The sequence below is a fragment of the Rhinoraja longicauda genome, chromosome 30, assembly GCF_053455715.1.
Source record: "Rhinoraja longicauda isolate Sanriku21f chromosome 30, sRhiLon1.1, whole genome shotgun sequence".
NCBI lineage: Eukaryota > Metazoa > Chordata > Chondrichthyes > Rajiformes > Arhynchobatidae > Rhinoraja > Rhinoraja longicauda.
In genome coordinates, this window is record NC_135982.1 from 21,218,849 (window position 1) to 21,233,237 (window position 14,389).

The 14,389-nt window shown below is 45.5% G+C and overlaps 1 protein-coding gene across 4 annotated transcripts; it reads right to left on the reverse strand.

Annotated features, from left to right (window-relative positions):
- Positions 1-2: 2 nt before the first annotated feature.
- Positions 3-10,400, reverse strand: pex10 (peroxisomal biogenesis factor 10). Of its 4 annotated transcripts, none has more exons than XM_078425591.1 (7): positions 10,101-10,400; positions 8,938-9,057; positions 8,045-8,125; positions 6,944-7,341; positions 5,219-5,394; positions 2,813-2,945; positions 3-550 (listed from the first exon to the last, which is right to left on the reverse strand). In XM_078425591.1, the coding sequence occupies exons 2-7, from the start codon at positions 9,047-9,049 to the stop codon at positions 482-484; spliced, it is 969 nt and encodes a 322-aa protein (XP_078281717.1). In that variant the 5' UTR covers positions 9,050-9,057; positions 10,101-10,400; the 3' UTR covers positions 3-481. The 4 variants fall into 4 exon arrangements, with proteins under 4 accessions (XP_078281717.1, XP_078281716.1, XP_078281715.1 ...); XM_078425590.1 differs by having other exon boundaries at positions 9,622-10,400; XM_078425589.1 differs by lacking the exon at positions 10,101-10,400 and having other exon boundaries at positions 8,938-9,606.
- Between the last annotated feature and the right edge of the window lie 3,989 nt (positions 10,401-14,389).

Sequence of the window (14,389 nt, forward strand, 5' to 3'; positions counted from 1 at the left end):
TGATCATTCAACTGTTTATTTATTTACATCATTAGGCAGCTTCTTAAAGTATAATCAAAATTGGTGGAAGCTTTTGCACTTCTCCCCATCCATCTCTTGCACTTCTGGTCAGCACGGTCTAATGGCTTCAGATGTATAACCTCTTTCCCCAATTCCATCCAGGAGAACCGATGACATGACAAGGAGAAAGTTATTGTGCTTAATTACAGATCATTTCTTTTGTTCAAGACTTAATGTAGCATCCAGAGCTCAAGTGTTCTTGGGGTAACTGCTGAGATATTATTAGGCCTGTTTGTTCATGTCGATTGTCTATTTCACATGTCCTAGAATGGACAGTGCCCCCAAACTAATTCTTCCAAGGTGAAGGTTGGCATCACTCAAAATGAACTGCTGGCAGGGAATTTCTATAACAAGATGCTTGGGGATTGTGGAGCATTTGGCAGCCTCCAACAATTGGTCTGGAAATGTCAGTTCTGTCATCCTAAACGTAATGTCGCAAGTAGATTAGTCGTTGGGGCTGGAACATCTCCCGGCAAAGAGGACATTCTGCCTGTAATTAAAAGCAAAATATTAAAATGGGAAGTCCTAGTTGCTATTAGACCTTGATCTGCATTTTTAGTGATGTGTAGATGAAGCAATCATTGGGTTTCGACTACTCACCCTTCACTCCCTATTTAAAAATGAATGAATATGGCGGTGTGAGGCACCCTTGCTAAAATACACAACGGTACTTTCCCTGTAACTGCTTCAAGGCTCGAGATATCTTAACATTCTAGCTTAGTGGTTGAGCTGGAGTCCTCGGTGAATGTGGATGTCGTAGGGAAGTGAGCATTATTGAATTGAATTGAATAAATTTTATTAGCCAAGTATGTATACGTACAAGGAATTTGCCTTGGTGATTTGCTCGCAAGTAACAACACGATGTACAGTAAACAATTAAGAATAAAACATTATAATTTAAACATGTGAAGAATGAAATAAAATACCAGAACAAAAGGAGGCTACAGACTTTTGGCGGTTGAGTAGAGCTACTGCTGGTGGAAAAAAAGCTGTTTTTATGTCTGGCTGTGGTGGCTTTGGCAGTCCGGAGTCGGCTTCCAGAGGGAAGTGCTTCAAAGAGTTTGTGGCCAGGGTGAGAGGGGTCAGAGATGATCTTGCCCGCTCACTTTTTGGCCCTTGCAGTGTACAGTTTGTCGATGGGGGGAACGTTGCAACCAATAACCTCAGCTGACCGAACGATGCGCTGCAGCCTCTGGATGTCCTGCTTGGTGGCTGAGCCAAACCAGATCATGATGGAGAAGGTGAGGACAGACTCTATGATGGCAGTATAAAACTGGACCATCATTGCCTGTGGCAGATTGTGTTTTCTCAGCTGCCGCAGAAAGTACATCCGCTGTTGGGCCTTTTTGACTGTGGAGTCGAAAGTGGTCTCCCATTTAAGGTCCCTGGAGATGATGGTTCCAAGGAACTTAAATGACTCCACATATGTGACTGGTGTGGTGAGTGGGGGGAGGGGAGGGGGAGCTCTCCTAAAGTCTACAATCAATTCCACTGTCTTAAGAGCATTGAGCTCCAGGTTGTTGCGATGGCACCAGAACGCCAGCTGCGTCACTTAGGCAGATTCCTCCCCATCCTGGATCAGTCCAATCAGGGTTGTGTAGTCCGCAAACTTGAGGAGCTTGACAGAGGAGTCTGTGGAAGTGCTGTCGTTGGTGTACAGGGAGTAAAGGAGAGGGGAAAGTATGGGGCCTTGCGGTGCTCCTATGCTGCAGGTCCGAGATATGCTTTCCCAGCCTCACATTGCTACTTCCTGAAGTTGGTGATCCACTGACAGGGGTTCAGGCACAGTCTGGGAGAGTTTGGAGTGTAGTAGCTCTGGCACAATGGTGTTGAATGCAGAGCTAAAATCTACAAACAAAATCCTTGCATCGGTCCCCAGTCGGTCTAGGTGCTGGAGGATGAAGTGCAGGCCTAGGTTGACTGCGTCATCCACTGATCTATTGGCCCAGTACAGGGGGTTTGTGATATTTTTCAGGTGTGCCAGCACAAGTCTTTCAAGGGTCTTCATGATTTCAGAGGTCGGTGCGACAGGCTAGTAGTCATTAAGACCAGTACTCCTTGGCTTTTTGGATATAGGAACAATAGTGGAGACTTTGAAGCAGGCAGGGACAGTGCAGGTTTGCAGGGATTGATTGAAAATTTCTGTGTAGACTGGCGCCAGTTCGGCACAGAGCTTGGGTGGGTGGGTGCTGTCTGTACGGAGTTTGTACGTTCTCCCCGTGCCCATGTGGGTTTTCCCCTGGAACACTGGTTTTCCCCCACACTTCAAGGTTTGTAGGTTAATTGGCTTTGATAAAAAATATAAATCGTGCCTACTCTGTAGGATAGTGCTAGTGCACAGATATCACTGGTCAGTACGGACTCGGTGTGCCGAGGGGTTTGGTTCGCACTGCATCTAAACAAAACTAAACAATAAAATATGGCCAAATATTTGTTAGAAAGGTTAAAAAAAATGGAAAAGTTTACTTGCATGAAAGAAAAATAAATGATCAGAGCTGCAGGCATTCAAAAGTAAAGAGGCAGGATGGATATTGGGGTAAGATGGGGAATATGGAAATGTCTGACGTTAAAAGAGTCCTTTGGTTCTGCAGCTGCAGTATTCCTAAACATTCTCTTTTCTGAAGTACATACTGCTCAAAAGTAGCTGTTTAACCAATCCTATGGCAAAGCAAACTCATAATGTCTCCTGATACACTTGATGTCAAGTTTCATACCTTTATGTTTTTACTATGTCAAACAGTTGTTTGCCCACCTTTGTGTTGCACCATTCTGTGATGCACTCCCAACAGAAGAGGTGGCCACATGGCGTAGCTGTCGAGTGCCTTCGTTCTTCCAAACACAGTATACAACGGGAGTTGCGGACTGGGAGGTCCTGCGAGGAATTTCTGCAAGAGCAAACCAAGCTTCCATCAGTTGACAAAACAATTCCCAACTATTGTCTATTGTCTATTGTCTATTCAAAAAATAATTTCACTTATTATTTGATAAGATAGAGACACAGCATGGAAACAGGTCCACTTAGTCCACAATTACCAACAATCACCTGTACACTGTATTACCCTGCACACTAGGTACAATTAACCTGCAAACCTACATGTCTTTGGAATGTGGATGAAACCAAAGCACCCAGAGAAAACCCACTCTCACAGGGAGAACGTAACAAACTCCATACCGACAGCAGCCGTTGTCAGGATCGAACCCAGCGCTGTAAGGCAGCAACTCCACCGCTACGCCACAGTGCTACTTAAGCCACTGCCACTTCTGAAGCTGCTGTCTCTTTATTCTACAATGGATTTATATTTCGACATCTATATTGGTTATCGATATACTAAAACTCTCGTTTGTTTGTTTGTTCCTGAACTACAGCCAAAACGGTACACGATAGTGCGACAATTTTAGGCCCACCTTACTCACCGTCGTCCCTTTGGTGCTAATGGAAGAAGTTTCATTTAAATCTGTGTTATATTTTTTAAGTTATTCACATTTTAAAGTTCAAATCTATCCTAGGGAGGGAGGGGAGAGGGAGGAAGGATAAGGGGGGTTAAGGGGGATGGTGTGGGGTGGTTGGGGGGGAAGGAGAGGAAGGGGGAGGGACGGTGTGAAGGGGAGGGGGGAGGAGAGGGTGCTGCACCAATGCAGGAGAGGTTTGGGCCCAACAGACCTAGTTACACAATAAAATTAAATGAACCTTGCCCTTCTCTTACTGGTGATGACATTGCATTTTGAAAGATAGGAACCAATATTTTTTAAAACAGCAAACATTATTTAATATTAAAATGTAACTATTTTGTGGTTCCAGATATCCCCGTTGAATTTCTTCACTTCCAACGCAAGTCCAAGATCTTCCCAGTAAACTCAGCAATTGCTCCACTATTAAGATCAGGGCTAATCCAACTTTACCACATTCTCCATCACATTCTATATACTAAAACTCTCGCTTTTTTTGTTTGTTCCTGAACTACAGGCAAAATGGTACACGATAGCGCGACAATTTTAGGCCCAGCTTACTCACCGTCGTCCCTTTGGTGGTAATGGAAGAAGTTTAATTGAAATCGGTGTTATATTTTTCACATTTTATTCACATAGTTTTAGCATAGTTATTCACATTTTAAAGTTTAAATCTATCTCCTAGGGAGGGAGGAGAGTAGGTGGAGGAGGTAGGATAGGGGGAATGGAGTTGGAGGGGGGTGGTGAGAGGGGAGGGAGGAGAGGAGAGAGGGGAAAGGGTGGAAGAGGGGAGGGAGGGTGCTGCACCAATGCAGGAGAGGTTGGGGCCCAACTAGTCCACTTGGTCTAGTTAGCTATTAATTCATTTTATGTTTTCTACAACATAAAGATTAGAAATTGCCCATTTTTTGTGCACTGCTCTTTTTATTTCTTTATTATCTCCTTTTGTCTCACACTTTTTCTTTCTATCTTTGGCCTTTGTCCAACCATCTGCCAAACAACCCCCTCCCAATCTGTATCTACCTATCACTTGTCAAGCTTTGTCCTGTCCATACCTCTTCCAGCTTTCTCTCCTCCTCCCTCCTCCTCCCACCACCCCCCCTCCCCCGAACCCAAAAGGTCATGAAAAGGTCACCTCTCCTCGTTCCCCAGAGATGTTGCCTGGCCCACTAGGTTACTCCAGGACTATATTTAAATCAGCATCTATAGTTCTTAGTTTCTCCTGGATTTACTGGTCAGTTACCAGTCACAAACAAAATTGACTTCCACGATTCCTGTTGTAACATTATCTTGAAGGCTATAAACCACTTTGGAAAGGACAGACCAATAAAGATGCTGTTGTATGCAAGAGTTTCCTTTCATTGTGGAACACTGTACACAATCACTACTGTGTGTTAAACGTTATTGTCTAATCATGTATCTATACACAGTAAATGGCTCGATTGTAATCATGTATTGTCTTTCTGCTGACTGGATAGCACGCAACAAAAGCTTTTCACTGTGCCTCTGCACACGTGACAATAAACGAAATTGCAGGTACACAGGGGCAGCTCTTGCTGCAAATGTCAATACCACATCCGGTAGAATATATTACCATTATATTCAATGTTATGGCAGTTATCCTTCTCTCGAACTGTTATGATTGACTAAGTGGAACAGTGGTGATCACACATCCGCCCAGACGGTCTGAAAGGAGAGGTGGTGGCCATACCTCGAGCAGGGAAGGTTGCGGTGAAGTTTCCACTCCTGCCGGGCACGCCGCCTCTGCCTGTGACTGTTCACCTGCACGATGACCATCAGTACCAGCTGCAGCAACGACACCTTCCCCAACAACTCGTAACTCCACCGGATTGCAGCACTGTCACTGAACAAGCCACGCACGCACAGCTACACCACACAGAAGCGGAAAGTGTCAGTAAAATGGCCGAATCAGATACACACAGCACACCTGTCAATACTACTCAGATATTTGTATCCACACTCACGGTTATATACCCATAAAGCCCATTCTTTAGCTGTGAAAAATACAATGACGCTGCATACATTAGCCTAATGTATGTATATATATCAGATGTAGTTAATATAGACATTATTGTGTAAATAGGTATATTCATATGATTGTAGGGGTGAGTGAGTATATATGAAGTTATATATGTATTTTAGGTATTAGTTGTTATAGTTAATACTTGATAAATATTGATTAGGGAATGGGGGTAGGATTAAATAAGTTCACACTTCTTCCTACTTTTCGCACATGTAAAGACATTAAGGAATGGATGAAATTCTTTGTATTTCTTCTGTTTTATTGTTTATTTTGTTTTTTAATTGATGTCTTTTAACATGTACAAAATAAAATGAGAGAAAAGAAAAAAGAAAAGAAAGGGTCCTGACCTGAGAACATCACCTGTCCATTCCCTCCCCAGATGCTGTCTGCCTCGTTCAGTTCCCCCAGCACTCAAGTATACAATGGACATGACTAGGTGATCTTACAACCAATTAATTCAATTTCATGATTAGAATTGAGAGGACTGAGAGGTAGTCACCAAACCCACAGCTGACAGGAGGTGGATGTCCAAGAACACCCCATCCTCAAAGACAGGGCCAAGTAAAGTGCTAAAGACAAGGCTGAAGACTTCACAACCATGTTCAGCCAACACCCTCCTGTGGTCTATCAAAGTTTTAAAAAGCGAAGATGCTAGAAATCTGAATTAAAAGTGGAGAATTGTGGAAACATTCAAGTCAGGCAGCTGCTGTGGAAAGAGAAACAGAGTTGACGTTGAAGACCTTTTGTAATGGGATGAAAGAGTACTTCAGAGTTTGATATTCTGTGGCAAGTGACTCATGATTCATCACCTGCCCTCCCACCATCTGCAAGGCACAGGGCATGTTGGAGTACCCTTCACATGCCCAGCTGATTGCAGCTCCAGCAACTTCATGGCACAAGGCAATCCAAGACAAAGCACCCAGCCACCTGAACATTTATTCCCTGTATCACTGGTCCAGTGTTCACCATCCACCAAATGCACTGCAGTTCACTGAGGCTGCCGAGACATCACCTCCCAAACCTGCAATCCCTTCCAGCAAGGACAAGGGTGACAGTTGTATGGGAACACCATTACCTGCAGGTTCTCCTGCAAGTCACACACCACCTTTATTGTGACTGATATCATCAGTCCTTCAGCACTCTGGGACTATATTCACCAGAAGAAGTGCAGCAGTTCAAAAAGATGACCCACCATCATCTTCTCAAGAACAATTAGGCATGGGCAATAAACTGTGGCCTTGCCAGCAATCTTGTACGCCCAAAAAGATAGACCAATAAAAACGCTTAATTAGAACAAGGATCCCTTCTGTTTAGAATGTAGAGCCATAACATTGTACATTGTACTGGTGTATTGCCTTCTGATCTTAATGGACTTGCATATTGACGACTTACATAGGAGATGCTGATGAATCTTTTGGCAATGTGGTAGTAGGAACCGTTGAGGTAGAAGATGCCGAGGTGCAGGCGGTGGAGGAAGGAGACCACCTGTCGCAGGAGGTAAATGGCCTGAAGCAGCGCTTTCCTCTGCTGATCGCTCAGAGTACTGATGGCGCTCTGCAGCCGCTGGGAGACGCTGGATCGTGCTGGGAGCCATCGGGTGTCCTGCGGACGGAACCCCTCGCAGGCGGTCTGCAGGTGCAGCTCCAGGCGGACGAGTCCTCGGTCCAGCAGGTAAGGAACACAGGTGTGAAGGATGATGAGAGCAGCACGTCTACCTCGGGAAGGCACCCGCCGCCCACTGGAGTCCACCTGGACAATGTTAACGTACTCCTCACCCAGTGTCTGAAAACCTATAGACGGAGCATTGTAATAGTTACCTGGTGACCCACAATCACACATCCAAATGCTTGCATTTATATAGCAACTGCAAAAAACCCAAGATATTTCAAAGGACAACCCAATTACACCTAAAATTGAGAAGACACAAAATCCTATATCAGACAGAGCAATACAGGCTTGCATCTTATCCACCAACCATCAGTAATGATTTAACTGAACAGCAGATCAGACTCGAAGAGACAAATAATCCACGTGTACCGTTCAGTCAAAACATAGATAGTCTTTGTCCTTGCCCAGCTGACAAGGCCAGGACCACTAACTCCAAAACCCAGGGTGCAGGCACTGGCAGAGTTAAGATGGATTCCACTTATATCTGAGGAGGCTGCACTGTCAGAGGGCAGTACTAAAGTCAACAGACATGGGTAGTGCACTCACAGCACACAGTCAGACATGACCTTGAGGGTAAATCATGGAGCAAAGATGCAAGTTAACATTTAGAAACAGGCTTGGAAACAAGGCGACCAGGTAGAAACACTAAGACAAGGGCCTCGCTGGAGTTACGGGCAGAGGCCCAACAAAGAAAGACTGGAAAAAGCATCACAAGGAGCAGACATTAGGAGTAGAAAGGTCCAAGTAATTGCAGTGTGGGCAAAAACAATTGTGCTAGTTCAAAGGAAAAAATCTAAGCAACAACCAGCAGTAATTGAACCTGACCTGCAAATGTAGTTAGAGAAAAGTACGCCAACTCCACCAGTAACTCGACCTCCTTCCTCCATTCCAGCCATCGCCTCGCACCTGTACAAAGGAAACAGTCCAATTAACTGAGAATCTCCCAAGCTAAAGCGCACAAGGGACCACGAAACACTGGGTGAACACACATTCCAGCAAATGCCTCCTGGTCACTGATGTTCTCAGGTTCAGGAGTGGAGCAGCACATTCGACATCTGTCAGAGTGCAGGCATCAAACGGGTATGGACAAGTCCTTCAAAGCGTGTGGATGTAATGCAAAAGGGAACCAAGGAGATTGTGAAGCAACAGAAGTGCATTGAACGAGGAGAGGATTAGATTGCAGAAAAATGAAGGAATTGAACCAGTCAGTGGGCGGGGGGATTAATGTGCAAATTTTAGTAGCGAGGACAAAGTTAGGAATCCTTTGTCACAATACCAATGACATGTAAATGAGAAGGACTGAGACAAACAAAACATTGTGAACTCAGATCTTGATAGAAGGGAACAAAACACTATCCATTGCGTCCTATCTCTCCACCACGGCAAAAGAAATCAGACACTTGCAAAATAAACATTAAACAATTCACTGGAAAGATCTCAAACAGAATGCCCACAATAAATCCACCTTCTGAGACCAAGTCAATCCCCCACCCTTCCCTATCCAAACAGGGGATTTGGGAGAAGTGCTGATCTTACCATTGGTGGATGAATCCGGAATCAGAACACTAACAGCTAAATGAATTACAGGGAAAGAGTAAATCTCCCTGGTTTTTTTTGCGCAAACCAAAAGCTTAAACACTCCTACTAAGTTTTGATGGGTTTTGCTCTACCCACACCACCTCCCTACATCCCCAATTCATAAGTACAGGTGGTCTCACCAGCAAAGATCTGGAAGACGTCATTGGCACAGCTCCGTAAGGAGCCGAGGTAGTACTCATCCTTCTGGTTGGAACGAATGAAATGAGGCTGGTTGACTGGCAGCACGGCCATCACCGACTCTGCGGGAGAGCACAAGAACATTAAAGGGGCTTCATCCCAAATGTGAACCAGGCCACATGCAAGCCCAGTCTCACATTGAATCCAAGGAGAACTTTAAGCTAATCCATGGCATCAATAAAAGCACTTCTTTCCTCATTGATAATGGCCTGACCACCCCTCAATCCAAAAACTGTTGAAAACTTCATACATATCATTGTTATCCCCAGACTGAACTAATCTCTGCCTGCATATGATCCATATTCCTCCATTCCCTGGGTATCCATGTGCCTCGGTAACAGGATCACCCAGGAGAGATCCAACCAATCCCGGGGAGAACAGAGATCAAGGTTGAATTTAGGTCAATGGAACAGTGAGGCAGCATCATTGCCTGCTGCACCATTCATATTTCACATTAAATCACGTTGACCAACCAATTGTGATTTGCCTACTTTGACCTCCACTTAATCCTAAGTATTGGCTATTCCAAAGGGCTACAAATGGATCGACTGGGCTTATATTCATTGGAAATGGATTGAATGGGCTTATATTCACTGGAAATGGATTGAATGGGCTTTTATTCCCACCTTGAGAGTCTTGCCTTCAACTGCAAGATCCAATTCTTGGAATCTGATGAGGGGTCTCGACACGAAACGTCACCTATTCCTTTTCTCCAGTGATGCTGCCTGACCTGCTGAGTTACTCCAACACTTTGTGTCTGTCCAATCTTTGGAGCTCTCTCCGAGACTCTCCTTCTTTCTGGATTCTTGGACTACACTTTGAGACCCAGCGTCAAATTGTGCCCGATTTACCCTCCGGTCAGGCGTCTGGGACCCACTGACTGCACTTTTTGTTCGGCACTCAGTGAGCCGCCATCAAGGGCGATGAATGAGGAGGCCGCGGGGTAGATGGGGGAAGAGCACAGTAACAACGGGCCGAATGGCTCCCGAGTTCCAATGTGTCCTTAGCTCGGGGACTGGGAAGCTCGCTGATGCCACCGGGAGTGGCGGCCCAGACCAGCCCCACACACACTGGGAGCGGCGACCCAGACCAGCCCCACACACACCGGGAGCGGCGACCCAGACCTGCCCCTCGCACCAAGAGCAGCCGCTCTGCGCCGGTCGCCTAGACCTTGCGTCGCGACGTCGAATCTAACCTATCAACCAATCGGCGCCAACATCAACCAACCAATCAGCACAAACCAACCAGCAGCCAACCAATCAGCGTCACGAAATGATAACCAGTCAGCAGACAGAACATATAATATAAGAAAATAACTGCAGATGCTGGTACAAATCGAAGGTATTTATTCACAAAATGCTGGAGTAACTCAGCAGGTCAGGCAGCATCCCGGGAGAGAAGGAATGGGCGACGTTTCGGGTCGAGACCCTTCTTCAGACAGAACAGGAACTTCTGACCCTAGCAACCAATCAGCGCCAAACATCAGCGTGCCAATCCGCGTCAAGAACTACCAACCAATCACCGAAAAACAACTAACGGGCAACCAATCAGCGCCAAGATACATCAACCAATCCGCGCCCGGGTTCACGAGCCAATCAGCGTCATCACCCGCCAGCCAGTCAGCGGCGCGGGGCGGTGGCGGCGGCGGCAGTGCGCGGGTTGGCGGTTGGAACAAACTGCTGTCAAACTGGGTAAGAGGAGGAGGAGGATAGGCCTGACTGAGAGAAGGGCGCTCGCCAGTGAGGGCGCTGCCTGAAACTACACGATGAGAGGGGATCTTATTGAAACATATAAGATTATTAAGGGGTTGGACACATTAGAGGCAGGAAACATGTTCCCGATATTGGGGGAGTCCAGAACCAGGGGCCACAGTTTAAGAATAAGGGGTAGGCCATTTAGAACTGAGATGAGGAAAAACGTTTTCACTCAGAGAGTTGTGAATCTGTGGAATTCCCTGCCTCAGAAGGCAGTGGAGGCCAATTCTCTGGATGCTTTCAAGAGAGAGCTAGATAGAGCTCTTAAAGATAGCGGAGTTAGGGTGGGTATGGGGAGAAGGCAGGAACGGGGTACTGATTGTGAATGATCAGCCATGGTCTAATCTTTCATTTCACTGCACATTTATGTGTATGTGACAAATAAACTAAACTTGAACTTGATCACATTGAATGGTGGTGCTGGCTCGAAGGGCCGAATGGTCTACTGCACCTATTGTCTATTGTGATACACGGTTAGGTTTAAGGGGAGGGGAATGTGGAATGAGACGGAACATATTTCAGCCAACTAGGTGGAGGATCCGCCTGACCCCCTGGGGTGATATCAATGGTTCAACAGTGCTTTATTTGCCACATATGCAACTGCACAGTGAAACTATTTTTGCATATATTACACATCCTGGCGCCACCATTATTCCTGTCCTGTGGGCCCGCGCTCTCAATGTCCTGGAGCAGTTCCCGCAAACCAACATTCCGCTCCTATCCCTTGCCCGGCTATCTTTGTGTCCCAGGGGCGCCAACTTGATGGTGCTCCACACATTACCCCGGTTCACCCTCCTACTCTCAGACCACTCCGAGCGCCTGACGACCCCAGCTCCTTCCCGGTTACGACTTCCAACGAGCCTTCGGGTCAGTTCCCGATTCTGCCAAGTGTTCAGGCAGGCCCCGACGAGCCTTCGGATGAGTTCCCGGTCCTGCTGTCTGACGAACCTTAGGTCGAGTCCTGCCAACCAACTATTGAGACTACAGGATAGATCGCCATAATTATGTTGCTTCCATAAAGGCGAACACACAAGCTGGCCTTTCTGATGTCCCTCGGACTATCCTTGACTGGACTTTGCTGGCTTTACCTTGCACTAAATGTTATTTCCTTATCATGTATCTATAAACTATAAATGGATTGTTTGTAATCATGTATTGTTTTTTGCTGACTGGTTAACATGCAATGAAAAGCTTTTCACAGTACCTCGGTACAGGTGACAATAAACTAAACTGAACTGAACTGAACTAAACTGTCCTGGGCCTCCTCCACTGTCAGAGTGAGGCCACACGCAGATTGGAGGAACAGCACCTCATATTTCGCTGGGCAGCTTACAACCCAGGGTATGAACATTGATTTCTCTCATTTCAAGTAACCATTCCCCTGCTGAGTTGTATTCTGCTCTGCGCAGCTGAGTGGGCCTGGACATGCTAGATGTATACAATGCTATGGTTCTGGCTGGCAGCATGTCCGCCCACAAGGAAAAGCATAATTGCCCTCATCCACAAGCAGAAAAGAGAAGAAGGATGACATCAGGAATTGAAGACATATGTCACTGCTAAATGTGGACTATTAGATCCTGTCCAAGGCCATCAACAACCCTTTCAAGTCTGCTCTGGGACAGATAATCCACCTGGACAAAACCTGTACTGTACCTGGCAATAAAATAATCCTGTACAGCTCCGTAATTGAGAACTGATTTATAGGCTGTTCCCAGGGGCACATTGGGAGACAGACATCAAGTGCTGCTGGACGATCATCAACTCAGTGAACGACGCTCTTTGGTTTGCCCAAAACCTGTTGGCCTCCCAGCACGGCGAGATGTCCAGCAGTGAATGTTGCCGACGGGCCCATTCCGGACTGCAGGAGTACGTACTGATGGACTCACTGAAGCTTGGTGCAGCCAACACCAAGGCTCTGTGGGGGAAGACCACAATCTGTGGAATTCTCTGCTTCAGAAGGCAGTGGAGGCCAATTCTCTGAATGCATTCAAGAGAGAGCTAGATAGAGCTCTTAAGGATAGCGGAGTCAGGGGGTATGGGGAGAAGGCAGGAACGGGGTACTGATTGAGAATGATCAGCCATGATCACATTGAATGGCGGTGCTGGCTCGAAGGGCCGAATGGCCTCCTCCTGCACCTATTGTCTATTGTCTAGCCCCCTTCAGCTGCTGGATATTGAGAGGCAGAATGCGGTGGGGACAGCCATCAAACAGGGGAATGAATATCACTGCAGGGAGAGCCAGATGGGTGGCAAGGGTGTTTAGTTCTTTAAACAGAGGTGTGAGTGCAATTATGATACTAATGAATGTATAGACACTGAGAAGGTCTGAAGTGTTTTTGCACAGTTTTTGTTATATAGTTTTTGTATATATTTTTATTCTGAGTAAAGTTTATTTTTGGTTAAAAAGAAACCCGGAATTCCCTGCTGAGTGGGTGGTACCGAGGAAGGTACTCTCACAATATTTAAGAATCTGAACACGCACTTTAACTATCTAGTCATAGGAGGCTTAAGTAAATGGGATTAATGTAGGTAGTACTTGATGGTTGGTATGGACACAGTGGGCTGAAGGGCCTGTTTCTGTAATGAATGTCTCTGTGACTCCAAGTAACATTCTCAATCTGTAACATTGTGGTGACGAGAAGACACCTGGAGAAAGAAGGAGGAGGTGTAAAGGATCAAGTGAAGTTCGGTAGATGAGATACAAAAGTGCTAACTCAGTAGGTCAGGCAGCATCTCTGGAGAGATTCTGTAAGAGCACATTTTTCTTCCATATCTCAATTTTTCAGGTCGGGGCACTTCCCCAATCCATGTTCTCCAGAGAGGAGAAGAGTCCACACCCGAAAGGTCACCTTTCCATATTCTCCAGAGATGCTGATGGAGGCTGAGTTACTCCAGCACTGTGAAGCTTTATTATAGTTGGTTACCTCATAGTTGGCAGGGTGATCTAAAGGACTTATTTCTGCATTATATGATTTTATTACATTTTTACATTGATACACCATTCTGAAATATTTTGCTGCACAAATGCCCAAGAGGCCCAGCCGTGGACTACAGGAGAAATTAAAGTTAACATCAAATCTAAGGGAAAGGCATAACAGTTATCAGAAAAAAACCAGTAACCTGGGGTGCAAGAGGTTTTTAAAATTCAGCAAAGGATTTAGAAACTGCTCAATAATGGGAAAATGGAATGTAAGTTAGGCCAGCACGAAACATAAATCAGATTCAGATTAGTCTCTTGTCATACACAACAGGGTGCAATGAAATTTCTAGTTCGCTTGAAGCTCAGAGTAAATGTTATAAATGGTAATAAATGTAACAATAAATATGACGTGCAAAAGCAGTGGAATGGTGCAAAGGTTTCAGTGCACTCTGAAATAGCACAAAAATAACCTAAGGAACCACTGAATGAGGTTGTGTTAAGAGCCTAGCGAGGGCAATTGCATGTCCCTCACAGATAGAAACAGACAAATTTATAAAGGGAATTAGAAAATATCAAGGAATTAAACAATTTCTGTTCTGTCTCGACCGAAGAAGCCAAAATTCTCCCAGAAATTCTTGCAAGACAAAGATCTTGTGGTAATGAGAAAATAAAAGGATTAGTCTGAGAAAAGGAAAGTGGCTGACTGAATTAAGGAGTCTG

Coding starts and splice junctions, on each gene's coding strand:
- pex10 (XM_078425589.1), bottom strand. CDS start 9,079: ATGTTCTTGTGCTCTCCCGCAGAGTCGGTGATGGCCGTGCTGCCAGTC. Junction 5,395..6,943: donor GATTCATCAGCATCTCCTAT/GTAAGTCGTCAA, acceptor TGTGTGGTGTAG/CTGTGCGTGCGTGGCTTGTT. Junction 2,946..5,218: donor CGCAACCTTCCCTGCTCGAG/GTATGGCCACCA, acceptor TTGCTCTTGCAG/AAATTCCTCGCAGGACCTCC.